The sequence below is a fragment of the Grampus griseus genome, assembly GCF_964374135.1.
Source record: "Grampus griseus genome assembly, chromosome: 21".
Taxonomy (NCBI): domain Eukaryota; kingdom Metazoa; phylum Chordata; class Mammalia; order Artiodactyla; family Delphinidae; genus Grampus; species Grampus griseus.
The window spans coordinates 10,344,197-10,357,467 of NC_139015.1; the positions used below are offsets into that span (position 1 = coordinate 10,344,197).

Consider the following 13,271-nt stretch of genomic DNA (forward strand, 5'->3'; position numbering starts at 1 on the left):
GATGAAACATGACAACACGCGTGTCTCCTGGTGTAAGCGCCCCGGAGGTGTGGCCCCCGTGGTTACTGTCTTAAACACACATGTGACTGAAGTCAGTGGTCATGACAGTGTCAGTCCTTCCTGCCACGGCCCTGGCCCTGTCACAAGGCCTAAGCAGGGGAAGAGGGGAGGGAGGCCCAGGCGGCCCGGAAACGGGCCCTTCCACTCCGGACCCCACTCCCCGCGTGGATTTCCTCCAGAATCAGCAGTTCGGGGCTGTTCACTCCAAGGAGTCATCCTACAAATTCCAGCAATTTATCAGCGACAGGGACACAAAGCTCCGCCTCTGCTCCATCCCCAGTGACACCTGCTTATGTCGCGGATGTAATCGGGACGCGCCCAGGAAACACCTCCCGGCGGTCAGGCCATCTCTGGGGAGCAGCCTTGGGCTCCGTCTGGGCCCCGTCCCACCCCACCCGTAGCCTGCGCACCTCGGACGAACAGGTAGGCGCTGTGGTCGCTGACCCCTCCCCTGGACACGATCCTCAGGGTGTAGAGACCCTCGTCGTCCTTGTTGAGGTGACTGAAGGACAGCAAGGCCTGGCCGTCCCCAAAGAACATCTTTATCCACTTGGACTCCTTCAGCAGCACGTCTGGAAGACGATCAAGGGAGACGGGCTTCAGGGACACGCAGGGACCCGGGGCACACGCGGAGGACAGAGGTGCCCGCCAGTCTGACCCGGAGCACAAACACACACGTGGGGCTGGGGGGACCGGGACACGCGGGACAGGACAGAGGTCAGCACGCGGAGTGTGAAAGGCGGGACTCGTCTGCAAGGGGCCCTGCTGCAGCTTCGAAACGCACTTCACCCAGACGCTGACACCAGGAAGTCCCCCACCAGCGTTCCTTAGAAATTAATAATACAGTGCCAACAAACCAGTCAGAAGGCGACGAAACCAAAGAGGCAAATTTCGGGAGAAGAAACAAGGGAAGTGACGAAAAATACTCAACACTGGATATCAAGCAGACACAAAATAAAATCATGAGAAATTATTGTTCACCTACTGATTTGCCAACATCCGTAGCTGGAAAGTGCAGAGAGGACAGCCTGTCAGGTGCAGCCTTGAACCTGCCTGTTCCATTCGAATTGGCCAAGACTATGAAACTGCGGGTCCCCAGAATCCCGGGCACTTCCTAGTCACGGGAACACCTTCTAAGATCCATGCCAACATCCTCTGGGAATGTTAGGAGAACGCTCCTCGAACCCATTTCATTTCCAGAAAGGGTAACTTAGAATCTTAGAACTTAACTCTTAAAGTAGAATTGCAAAGGGGAAATTAATCTCCTTTGCCACCACAAAGAGGTTCTCTCCCTTCCTCTCTCCCTCCCGGACCATGAAGATCAGACACAACTATCCTATTCCAACCTAAGAACACAAGCCCAGTGCCCTCGGATCCCAGCAGCGGACTCCCGGGGGTTGCAAGGTCACAGGCATCTCCTCTGCACCTGGGACGCGTACCTGTTCCTCTCCTCTGCGCTTGGGCCCAGGGGTCCCCCTCCCCCTCCGCCAGCTCAGAGCCCTTCTCATCTGTCAACGGCCTATTTTTTCTTTCCATAAAGCTCTCCATCATCACCGCAAACCTGCTTTCTTGGCTAACTTGAACAGTGCGCGGGGCCAGTGCCATGCGTTTGGCAAAATATCACAGCCTGTTCTGGGACACTCCTTACACTTCACAGAGGCTCTGCTTTACCATTTTGTGTATTTTCCCCAACTGGATTATACACACCTCATGGCAGGAATGGCGTGTGACTCTGTGCTACTCTGCATTGGGTTAGGCCCTGAATAAACACAGGCAGGATGTTCTGTGACTGAATCCATAGGGAGTGAGCTCCCTTAGAAGCAGCAGCCCGAGATGAAGCTTCCTTCCACAGTCTACCCACACACGCCACACACACACACGTCACACACACGTCACACACACACACACACGCCACATACACACACCCCACATACACACACCACATCCACAGACACCACACACACACGCCACACATACTACACACACACACACACGCCACACACACACACATCACACACACTACACACACACCACACATACACACACACACGCCACACACACTACACACACCACACACACACACGTCACACACACACCACACACCACACATACACACACCACATACACACACCACACACACACGTCACACACACTACACACACACACACCACACATACACACACACCACACACACCACACATACACACACACACGGCACATACACACACACACACCACACACACCACACACACACACCACACACCACACATACACACACCACACACACACGTCACACACACTACACACACACACCACACATACACACACACCACACACACACGTCACACACACACACACCACACACACACACACCACACACCACACATACACACACCACACACACACGTCACACACACTACACACACACACACCACACATACACACACACCACACACACCACACATACACACACACACGGCACATACACACACACACACCATACACACCACACATACACACACACACGGCACATACACACACACACACCACACACACACACCACACACCACACATACACACACCACACACACACGTCACACACACTACACACACACACCACACATACACACACACCACACACACACCACACATACACACACACACCACACACACCACACACACATGTCAGACACACTACACACACACACACATACACACACCACACACACACACCACATACACACACCACACACACTACACACACACACCACACACACGTCACACACACTACACACACACACACGTCACACACGCCACATACACACACCACATACACCACATACACACACGTCACACACACTACACACACACCACACACACACACCACACACCACCACCACCCACACACACACATCACACACACACACCACACACACACACACCACACACACACACACCACACACACAGAGACACACACACACCACACACACACACACACACATCACACACACACACACACCACACAGCCGCACAGGGCAGCCCATGCTGGCTGGCGGAAGCAGTGGAGCAGGGCCCCGGGAATGGGGGTGGTCCCAGCCCTGCCACTTCCCGGAGGTCGGGGGTAGGGCGAGGAAGTTCCTTGTCTCAGCTGCCCACTTATGAGGGGGTTGACAACACTTCCCTCCCAAAGACCTGATGAAAATCAAGTGAGTTACCACACTCAGAATAGAGTCGGGACGCAACAAGCTCTAATAAATGGTAGCTACTGCTTCAGCAGAGGAAAAACATAAAGACACAGACACCCCGCTCATTCCTCCTAATCTCACGGAGACCCTCTTTATGGAGGTATAACAACCCCCCATGACTCATCTACCTCCAGGCCTCCCTGCTAAACCCATTCCCAGGGAAGTTCAAGGTCAACGCAGGTCCAAGCTGCCCCAGGCTCGCCTGCTCTGCTGCCCGCAGCTGTCACGGAGGTGGAGAAAGCGCCAGGTCACCATCACCCCAGTGAGGCCGGGGTCCGAGCCCAAGCACGGCGGGTGTGGGCGCAGAGCGTGCAAGAGGCCGCGACACTCACCGTCCCGGTACCACTCGGCCCGCGGCTGCACCCGCTTCAGGTCCGGCGTCACCAGCAGCGTGCACTTGAGAGCCAGCGTCTCGCCTTCCCTCCGGAAGGTGACACCGAATTTCTCCAGAAACTGGACGTCGAAGTGCATGTGCGGGATCACGGAGGGCAGGGGCACTGCACGGGGCAGACGGCGCGGTCACACGGCGGGCCGGCTGGGCAAAGCAGGCCCCTCACCACCGCCTGCGCTCGCATCCTCACGGGCTGCGCTGTGGACCGAGCGCCTGTGTCCCTCCCGTTCTCAGCTCGAAGCCCCGCCCCCCGGTGTGAAGATATTGGGGGTCGCCTTCGGGTGATTAGGCTGGATGAGGTCGTGGAGGTGGGAGGTGACCCGGGATGGGTCAGTGCCCTTGTAAGGAGAGGACGAGACCACAGCCCTTTCTCTCAGCTCTTCATGAGGACACGGCGTCCCACACCTGCTAGCTGGGACGCGGTGTCCCCTCCCTGGTGGGCACCTCGACCTCGGACCTCCAGCCTCCAGAACTGAGGGAAGTAACTGTGTGATGTTCAAGACCCAGGTGTGCTGTTTGTTATGGTGCCCGAGCTGACTCAGCCACTCCTGAAGAATCAGAAAACCAGTGTGGAGTGGAATCTGGTCATTTGTGCCAAAGGAGGATGGAAGGCAGAGTGAGCAGGGGGTGCGTGCTCTGAGCCACGTGCAAAGCGTAAAGGGTTTAAATCCTGCATCAGCCCCAAGATGTGTGAGCCCCTGAATCTATGGCAGCGACGGTCAGCACATCGACCCCAGCCAGGAGAAAGGGCCTTTTGCAACACAGTTTGAAAAGAGATCTGATGCTTAGGAAATATTTTTCAATGATATGCTATGTCAGTACACATTTTTCTGCACAAAGAAGGAACAGAATCAACTTACCTCTGATCGGGAGCCCCACAGAATGCAACGGCTCCTCGTCACCTCGGAATCCTGCAAGACAGTCCGGCGATCACGGCAGAGAAAGAGGACAGAAGGTGGGGAGACAGCGCCCCATCCCCGCAAGACGGCAGACTCACTTCTCACCACCACCGCCGCATTGGTGGACGCCTGTCCATGCACGTTTGTCGCCACTGCCGAGTAGGTCGCAGTATCGTCAAAGTCCACCCTTGGAGGGAAAAAAGCAAGACAGCGTCCTGAACGTGCTGTCGGGGGCCGGCCTGGTCTCTGAGAGTCAGCGACCCGAACTCGAGCACAGCCTTCCTCGACAGCAGCTCGTGGGACCTGGACCCCTGGTTCGTGAGTGATTTGTTTGAGAGCAGTGCCAGCTGTGCCCTCGGAGTGAGGTATTAACTACAGACACGGGTGACGTCTGATCCCATACGATGCCTTGGCTTTGGCTTTGCGGGGGAAGACGGTGTACTAGCACTTCCAGAAATGCTGAACTGCACTCTCAGAGAGAAGCTTGTATTCCCTCTGGTTCTGTTTGTCTACCTGCAGCATCCGTGGTTTTATCTTGTCAATGGGCAGCTCCAATGGCCTCAACCTCCAGGAGAATCAACCCCACCTCCCTCCCCACCAGGGGTTCCCTGCACAGACCCCCAAAGCAGTGGGATTGCCCAGACAGGAAGCACCCACTCATGGGCGTAACAAAGGTGCCTGGACTGGACCCACCTGAGGCCTCCGGGCCCGGAGCGTCGTGAGGGACGCATGTCCACCCCCGGGAAGGACAATGGCCCAGGGACCGCGGAGCCCAGTTTCTCAGGGGTGGGGCTCCTCAGCTCCCCACATCCATCCCACAGAAGCTGAAGCTTAGCTTCTGGCTATGAACTGTCTTCCCACCAGCTTCCCCCCAAAACTTGACGTGAGGACTCTTACTCAACTGACCCTCTGCTAGTTACTTTCCGTTGGCTACTCTGTATAAAAGCCGCAAGTGCCCAGCAAGACAGTACTATTACCCTATTCACTTGGAGAGAAAGTAGAGCCTTTAAGAAGTTGGGGAAACAAGGTCCACAAAACTCTGAACTCTGCAGCTTTCTGGGCCTTCTGCCATCTCCCCAGGCATGGGCCTCACAGGCACAGTGACAAAAACACAGAAAAAGTTTACTGAGACTTCACGTTTAGATGCTTTAAGCATCCAGCGACCCAGAGACAAACCCGTTCTTTGGAAGTCCTTCGTCATCTTATTGTATTTTCTATTCCACTTGGAGCTGAAAATAGTTTCTTTGACCAAAACATACAGTGTCTCCAAGAAACGAGAGAGAACATTTCAGGGACCCACGCTGCCTGGGAAGAACCCCGCCCCTGCCTCGACGAGGTTCTAATCCAGTTCCACTGCGCCCGGTGATGCCACCTGGCCTCCTGTCACGGCCGCTGCTCAAGGGAGAGAGAGCCGCGACCGCAGATGTTCGAACCAGTGCATTACGTTCAGGCCCACCTTGGAGGGATACAGGCCAACCTCAAGGCCCCTCAACAAAACTGCAGTTCTAGCCTGAACGCATCACATTCCTTTGCCGTGCCATTTCCACGTACACTGCGGGTACAGCGTATCGCCAGGGGCAGAGTAAGAGTGACGGTACAACATGTAAAAATCCCGTAACCATAACACGGATGCTTTCCCCATCACTGGCCATTAATGTTCTCTGCTGATCTACACACACGCTGAGCACGCGCGCGCGCACACACACACACACACACACACATTCACCCAACAAACAGGCCACAGCAGCTACCTCTGGGAACACGGCTAGGGCTGGGGGTCTAGGGACGAGTGGAGAATTTCTTCTCTTCCATAACCTTAGGCTTCGCTTGGATTTTTTTTAACCTTGCCCTTGGGTTATTTCTTCTAAACAATGAAACCACTGTGTTTTCATAAACGCATTCTTCAAACAGGAAGTATTCTTCTGGGATTAGCCCTATACCTCGCTCTACAAAGATCCCTCCCCACTAGCGGGACTCACCCTCCCTGCAGACCGGAGGGTTGGGCCGCCCACGGGCATGGGCTGGGGAGTCAGGCATGGGCTGGGGAGTTGGGAGCCAGAACAATGCAGGGGAGAGGCAAAGGCTCCTGTACAGACCTCCGCACCAAATCCCCCGACCTGGAGGCTGGGATGGAACCTGACTGTGACACAGACTCAGAAGTAGGAGCCGTAAGGCAAAAACAGACACCCCACCCAGAGCCGACAGACGGGGCAGCCCAGCACAGGAAGTGGCCCTCCCCCCGCTGGACCTGAACCAAGGCTGTCCCTGGGCCCAGCTGGTCAGCTTCGCTACCACTGCTGAGTGAGGAGGTTACTGGTGTCTGAAGCACGTCAAGTGCTCGAGAAGACCGTGTACAGACGTCACTCAGAGTGTGTCCATCCGTCACCATAAACCTGTTTCCGTCTTCTTCAATACCTCCCTCAAAGGCCTTTCTGGACGTTACTTAGTCTAGGTAGTCTCCAAACTGTGTCCCATGGTTTTTAAACCAAATCTCCCAAACGTGCTACCGATTTCTTCTTCAATATGAATTTCAGCAGTTTTTAAAACAACAGTAGCAACACACCCTGGACACACCACGTACTGGCCACTCACTGAAGCCCAGACACAGCTCTGTGCCGCGCGCGCGATGGTCCTCAGGCAGAGCTGCTCACGCCTTCCCTGCTTAACTGAATTACACTCTGAGATTTCAAGGTCAAACTTAATGTTCCCATTTGCGACCACTAATCGCTGTGAATCAGGACTTTTCTTCAATATTGTGCAATCAGAATAAAAGCCGGGGCAAAATTATGTTTACTCAGACTATTACAAGACTGCAGTCGTCAGCCTCAAGTTCTGATTTCAGGTCTGTGCCCTCGTCAGGCCAGCCTGATAAGTCTCATCTACTGACTTTTTAACAAATAAATAGTATGTATTTAAAATGTCTCAAATACGTTTATTGAATACCTACACTTTACTTGGGGGACACTGACGATTAAATAAAACAATGCATTTGAAAATACTCTGCAACTGTATAGTACTGTATGAACTGTGTATATTATTCATTGAAATGTATAGCTGAATTCTTGGACTGAAGTTCAAAAGAGGTTCCCTTTCCCTCCCCGGAGAAGGTCCTCTCCTTTGCCTTTACATTCCAATGAAACAGCACGGATTTCTAAGCGTTTTGAGAACTGCAGTGAATTGCTCTCCATCGTTTCTTAGCTGAGAACAGCTGGAGGAACCCAAGAAGGAGGTTTGTGACGCAAAGAAGGGGCAGGAGAAGCCCCAGGCACCAAGCCCACCTGGACAGCGGCGTCTCCCGCCGGAGTCTGAGCTGCTCTTCAGTTGATTCACAGAATTAGGACCCCAGAGGCAGACGTACCTAACACTCTAGCGCTGATAGCCGGTCAGGTAACCAGTTAGCACTTGGCACTTAGCAGGAGGGACCAGGCTGGGGAAAAGGCGCCTTGGAGGCAGGATCTTGGTGCATCACACACGTGCACACCTGCTCACGTGCACCTATGCAGAAGAGAGGCTCCACGGGGTCGTCTGATTTGTAAAGAAGCCCATGCCCCCTAAAAACCTCCAGACCCACTGATTTACTACCACAGACCCCAGGCAGGGCGCACCCGGCTGAGGGAGGATGCAGGCGAGAGTTAGAACTTCCGGTTATGCTTACTCTTGTCTCGTTCTTTTTGCACATCTCTTTTGTAAATGTTTTACATTCTATAAAATACAGTAGAACATATACAGATTATAAATAAACACACGTGCATGTACTGGGGGAGGGCTCATATATATTTGTTGGCTGCTTTTGCAGGGGGTGGGCTGCAGGAAGCATGGTGCCTGGGGGCACCGGACAGAGGACACAGCAAGGGACCAGGCAGGCAGGACTTTGCAGATTCGGAGGAGACTGTGCCCAACTTAAAATTCTGTTCACAGGTCACTTGGAGACCCACATGCCTGACCACAGCCCAGGGGCCCCCAATCTTCCTCTCCTGCCCGACGCCACGCTAGGAGAAGCACTTTGCCAGCCCACAGAGTCTATTTCGAGCCTCTACTTCATGCTGTCAGAAATTGCAAGCGAGTGATTAAGGGGCAAACGGGTTTATTTTCTCTTTGGACCTCATCCCAGAATAGGCAGAGGTGGTATCCTTTGGTCTCAATTTTTACAAACTTCCGTGGGGCACATTTGCAGCCCAAAGTCTCCATCTGAAGTGCTCCCAAAACCACTCCAGGGGAGAAACTAATAACACTTCATCTATTTTAAAGAGGGGCAGGCAAACGTTTAAGTGGCACGTGAACTTCTCTTGTGTAGTCAGGCCCCATGTACTCAAACTCTAAGCGGTGTTAACACGGGATTTACAACTTAATTCAAAGTAGAATTGGAATATCAAAGTCTAAAAATAAAGTGTAAGAAGAGCTTAGCCCTGGAGTCGCCCTGCGAGGAGTGGGGAGCGCAGAGAGGTGAGGTTAGAATAAAACACAAGATAGGATGTTCTAAGCACCTTTATAAAAACACGAGAGCAGCATGAAAATTCTTTGAAGAAATAGAACTCACCCTATGAGTCCCAAGAGAAAATCTTATGAGCATATAAAATCGTATGAATTACAGCTTAAATTCGAACAGTACCAAAGGGAACTAAGCTCTCTTTTTGGCACTTCAAGAATTCGGCGACAGTGGCCAAAGAATATTCATAGGAATAAATGTCACTCTTGTAACAGAAAGAGCTCATTCCCCAGCCAGTGGAGCAAAGGAGCCAACATATTCCTCACCACTTAGCCGGCCACAGGTCAGATGATGGTAACTCAGCAGTTTGGAATGAACAGCTGAGGTCAGCTGTAATTTGCGGGCTTCCCCCTGGCTCTTTTTTCTGAGGACTCTCTACATTTCATCTGTTAAGAATGTCCCAATGTGGGTAAGAATACTGAGAGAAAAGTTAGTCTCAAAAATTTCCTTGTCCCAAATTCCTTAACTCTTGGCAAGCTGAGGCAAACTCCAAGTAATAGATCTGAGGACACCTGGATATACTGGGGCCTCACTGATTTAGTTCTCATGGTTCAAAGCTTCTCTTATTCCCAGTACAAATTTAAAAGTTGCCAACGTAGTGTGAACAGGACTTTTTCACACTTGAGAAAGGGAATTCGTTTCTCTTTTCAAAACGATGACTAAAATTCAGCTTGCAAACAAACCAGTTGCTAGGGCATCCCAGGTTAGAAAAGAGTCACCCCACACACACACCAAATAAAAATACTCTTCAAAAGAAGGAAAGTTTCTCTTTCTAGATAGTATGGCTTACTGCCTGTGGAAATTTCTGGAAATTTTGGAAATTGAAGGAAAGTGGGATGCCTAGACCCCGCCCACTCTCAGCCTTCCGCACCTCAGCTGACGCAGGAGCCCCCAACCCTGGGGCTGATTCCGACCCCTCTTTTTCACTGACACCCACATCCAATCCATCAGCAAATCCTACTGCTCTAACTTCAAAATCGGTCCCCACCCACCTCACTGGTTCCACCTCATCCACGGCGGTCCAAGCCCCACCATCTTTCTTGAATTTCGGCCAAGCTGTCCAAGTCTGCCCTACTATCCGTTCGCAGTCAGTGACCCTTTGGAAACAGATCTTTCACTTCCCCTTTGCCCCCAGTAACAGCCTTGTGACGGTTACAGGGTCTGGGGTGATCTTCACGGCGCTGGTGACATCTCTACCCTTCTGTCCTATGACTGCCACCAACTGCTGCAGCCCTGGGGTCCTGAAGCTCCTTCTCGGAGCCTCCGCCCCACGCATCTGTCCCCCTCCTCCATCCCCTTTGATGTCTTCTCCTCTAAGGCCTGCCTGGCCCCCCTTTAACACCACACCTGCCCCAGCCCCAGGCCATATGCCCCGACCCCTGCACCCAGCATCGTCACCCTGATCTACTGTATGATTCCCTTTTTATTACACTTAAGGCTTGCCGCCATGTTCTGGACCTCCAAGTCAGGAATCGAGGTTTTGGTCGCTTTAACACAAGTTCCTAGACTGTGTGGGGCACAGAATAGGTTCTCAATAAACAGTGCCAGTGGGGCCCATGGGGCCAGGGCCTCCAGCTTTTCTAAACACTCTCAAATTTACCTAGAGAAACAAGGCTATGACTCGACACAAATTTTAATCTTAACTGTAACCTGTTAGCCTCTGTCCTAATTAATCTGCATAATGTTACGATCTTTTTGTAAAAAATAAAAGCTGTGTATACAGAAAAGCAGAGAGTAAATGAACAGCGGAATCTCACTTTTGTGGAAAAAAAAAATCAAAACGTGCTTGTACGGTTCTACACGTGTGTTGTGTAAGGGAAACAGCAGTGCTGTAAGTACAGCAAAATACCGACCCTGGAGGTTGGAAATACGGATGAAATTTACCTTCTTTTAGTTATCTGTATTTACTGCATGTTTTCAATTTGCTACGAGAAGAAAATAAAGGTCATGTTTCCTTGAAGAGTTGAGCTTAGGAACCGTTGCCCAAACCTGCAGGAGATGCAGCCCGGCCGCTGAGCAGGCTGTGAGGGTGTCTGTGCGTTTCCCCACGGCCCTCACACCTGGCACACCCTCACACCTGGCACTACCGTCCTTCCTTAGGCCATTTTCTCCTTTCGTTCCCAGAACAGGAGCCCCGCAGAACCAACCACTGAATCCACATCCCTCTGGCCTGACCCCAAGGAAACAAAGGGAAGCCTCTACGACCCGTATTTAACTCAGAAACACCAGGAACGTCACGCGGAATTCAGATGTGGTGTGAGCTGCCCGCCGCTTCTGTGTTTGGGAGGCTGCTCACCTGGGCAGGTGCTGGGGCGCGGCCGTGCCCGCCAAGTCCTCACCTGTTGATCTCCAGCGTGTGCACCCCGTACTTGCTCTCAATCTTGTACTTTCCCGGCTCCCCTGCCTGGCAGATCAAGCTGCCGTCTTTATACCTGAAAGAGGGAAACACCTGTCTGAGCGTAAAGGCCGACTGGCTGTTTTGCACGTGTCCCCACCTTCCTGTTTCCCATCCCCCGCCGCCCCTCGTGGGCGGGCGAGCGCGCGCACGCACACACACACGCAGCACACTTTCGCTCTGCTTCTGCCTGATTCACCACTCGGATCGCAGGGCGGGAGCAGCTACGGGAAAGGTTCAGAGCCCACTCTCGGCTGTTTAAGGGGAGGGGGCTCGTGCAGGACTCAGACTACCTGGGCAACCCTCAACCTGCATGGGACAGAGCGTGGGCCAAAGGTCCCCTGGAACTTGTCAGGAACTCTGGATACATCACTCCAAGGACAAACGTAGCCAGTTGGTTAGGCCCTGGCCCAGCCTCTGGAGGGAGGCCGTAGTGTAGCCGGAGTGCACGTGGAGAGACCCAACTGCTCTGCACCCTGCCTGGAGGAGGCTGGCCTCCGTGTCCCCCCAGGACAGCAGGGCCACGGCTCCCCCTAGGGCAAGGGTGGGCGGCTCTCAGCCTCCCCGGCCCACCTCGTGAGCAGCCCGAGGGCGGAGGCACTACTTTTCTGCTCTACTGCTGAGAGCCCTAACCCAGGACGCACGTGAAAGCGCGGTGTTGTGGCCAACGACAGACCCTGGGGACTCGGTACCAGCAAGTGGGAAAATAAATGAACATACAAGTGAGTTTTAGCAACGTACGTTGAAACTAAAAGTGTCGTCGGTGGGGCTTATTTAATTTTCAGCATCACGAGGCTCGAGGAACCCTCTCACTGTGGTTCCAGAGCCTTGGAGTTTAGGGTCTCCACTTACATGAGTAAAAGCGGAGCTGCAGGTAAACACAGGTCATTTCCGGGAACCTGGTTTTCAATAAAAGTCCTCTGGAAAATCATTTGGGTCAATTGCACTAAAATGAAAACGCCTGCCTAGGATTTCCAGGGGCCTCTCCGTGTTTTCATGCACGCACTTCCTGGTGAGTTTCAAGAGCATCGGTCCCTGGAGTAGGTGCCGCGCGCTCCCTGCAGGTGCATCTTCTCCACCCGCTCAGGTGAGTCAAGGGCTGCAGATCCTTCAAAGGAAGAGCAGCGGGGCCTCCGCCCCTGGGAGGCGCCCCCACTCACCACTGCACCACGGGGGTTGGGAAGCCCTGCACGGTGAAGCACAGCTTGACAGACATCCGCTCCCAGATGGTGTGTGACCGGAGCTGCACCAGGATCTCGGGGGCTCTGTTCAGCCGCTCCTCACGTAAGTGCCTCTCCCAGGCCAGACTGTCATCCACCTGCCCCGGGAAGCAGCGCGTCAGGGTGCCAGGGGCGCGAGGCTCCCGCCACCAGGCCCGCGGGCATCGTGCTGACGGCACAGCTGCACCCGGCACCCGCCCACCCCTACCGCGTGCTGCAGGGCGTATCTGTCCACGTGCTGCAAGGCGTATCTGTCCAGCTTGTCCCGCGCATGGGTGCGGGCCAGGTGCACGTCCTCCTCCAGCTGGGCCAGCTCGCTGAGGAAACGCTGCCGCTTGGCTTCCCCATAGGAAGCCACCAGTGACTGGTACCTGCAGAAGCCAAGATGCCACAGTATTCTCGGGACACGTGCAAAGGGCATGTGGTCACTGAGGGCCTGGGACCAGACACACGGTCCCCGGGGATTTCCTAAGTGGGCTCGAGGAGAGGGTGGGAGAGAAGCTACTTCTGCTTCTTTTGCAAGCTCTCCTCTGTGCCGCGACTCACAGGACCCACTCATTTTCCTTAGAGGCTG

At 53.5% G+C, this 13,271-nt stretch overlaps 1 protein-coding gene across 2 annotated transcripts in view; it reads right to left on the reverse strand.

Annotated features, from left to right (window-relative positions):
• Positions 1 to 13,271, reverse strand: part of MYOM2 (myomesin 2) — an 88,557-nt gene that overhangs the window by 57,903 nt on the left and 17,383 nt on the right. For both annotated transcript variants that reach the window (XM_082680254.1, XM_082680253.1), the window contains exons 4-10: positions 12,906 to 13,068; positions 12,638 to 12,795; positions 11,422 to 11,514; positions 4,695 to 4,783; positions 4,558 to 4,608; positions 3,639 to 3,803; positions 471 to 632 (exon numbers count right to left, since the gene is read on the reverse strand). In XM_082680254.1, coding sequence (XP_082536380.1) covers positions 471 to 632; positions 3,639 to 3,803; positions 4,558 to 4,608; positions 4,695 to 4,783; positions 11,422 to 11,514; positions 12,638 to 12,795; positions 12,906 to 13,068 — 881 coding nt within the window. The remainder of the gene's footprint in view (positions 1 to 470; positions 633 to 3,638; positions 3,804 to 4,557; positions 4,609 to 4,694; positions 4,784 to 11,421; positions 11,515 to 12,637; positions 12,796 to 12,905; positions 13,069 to 13,271) is intronic.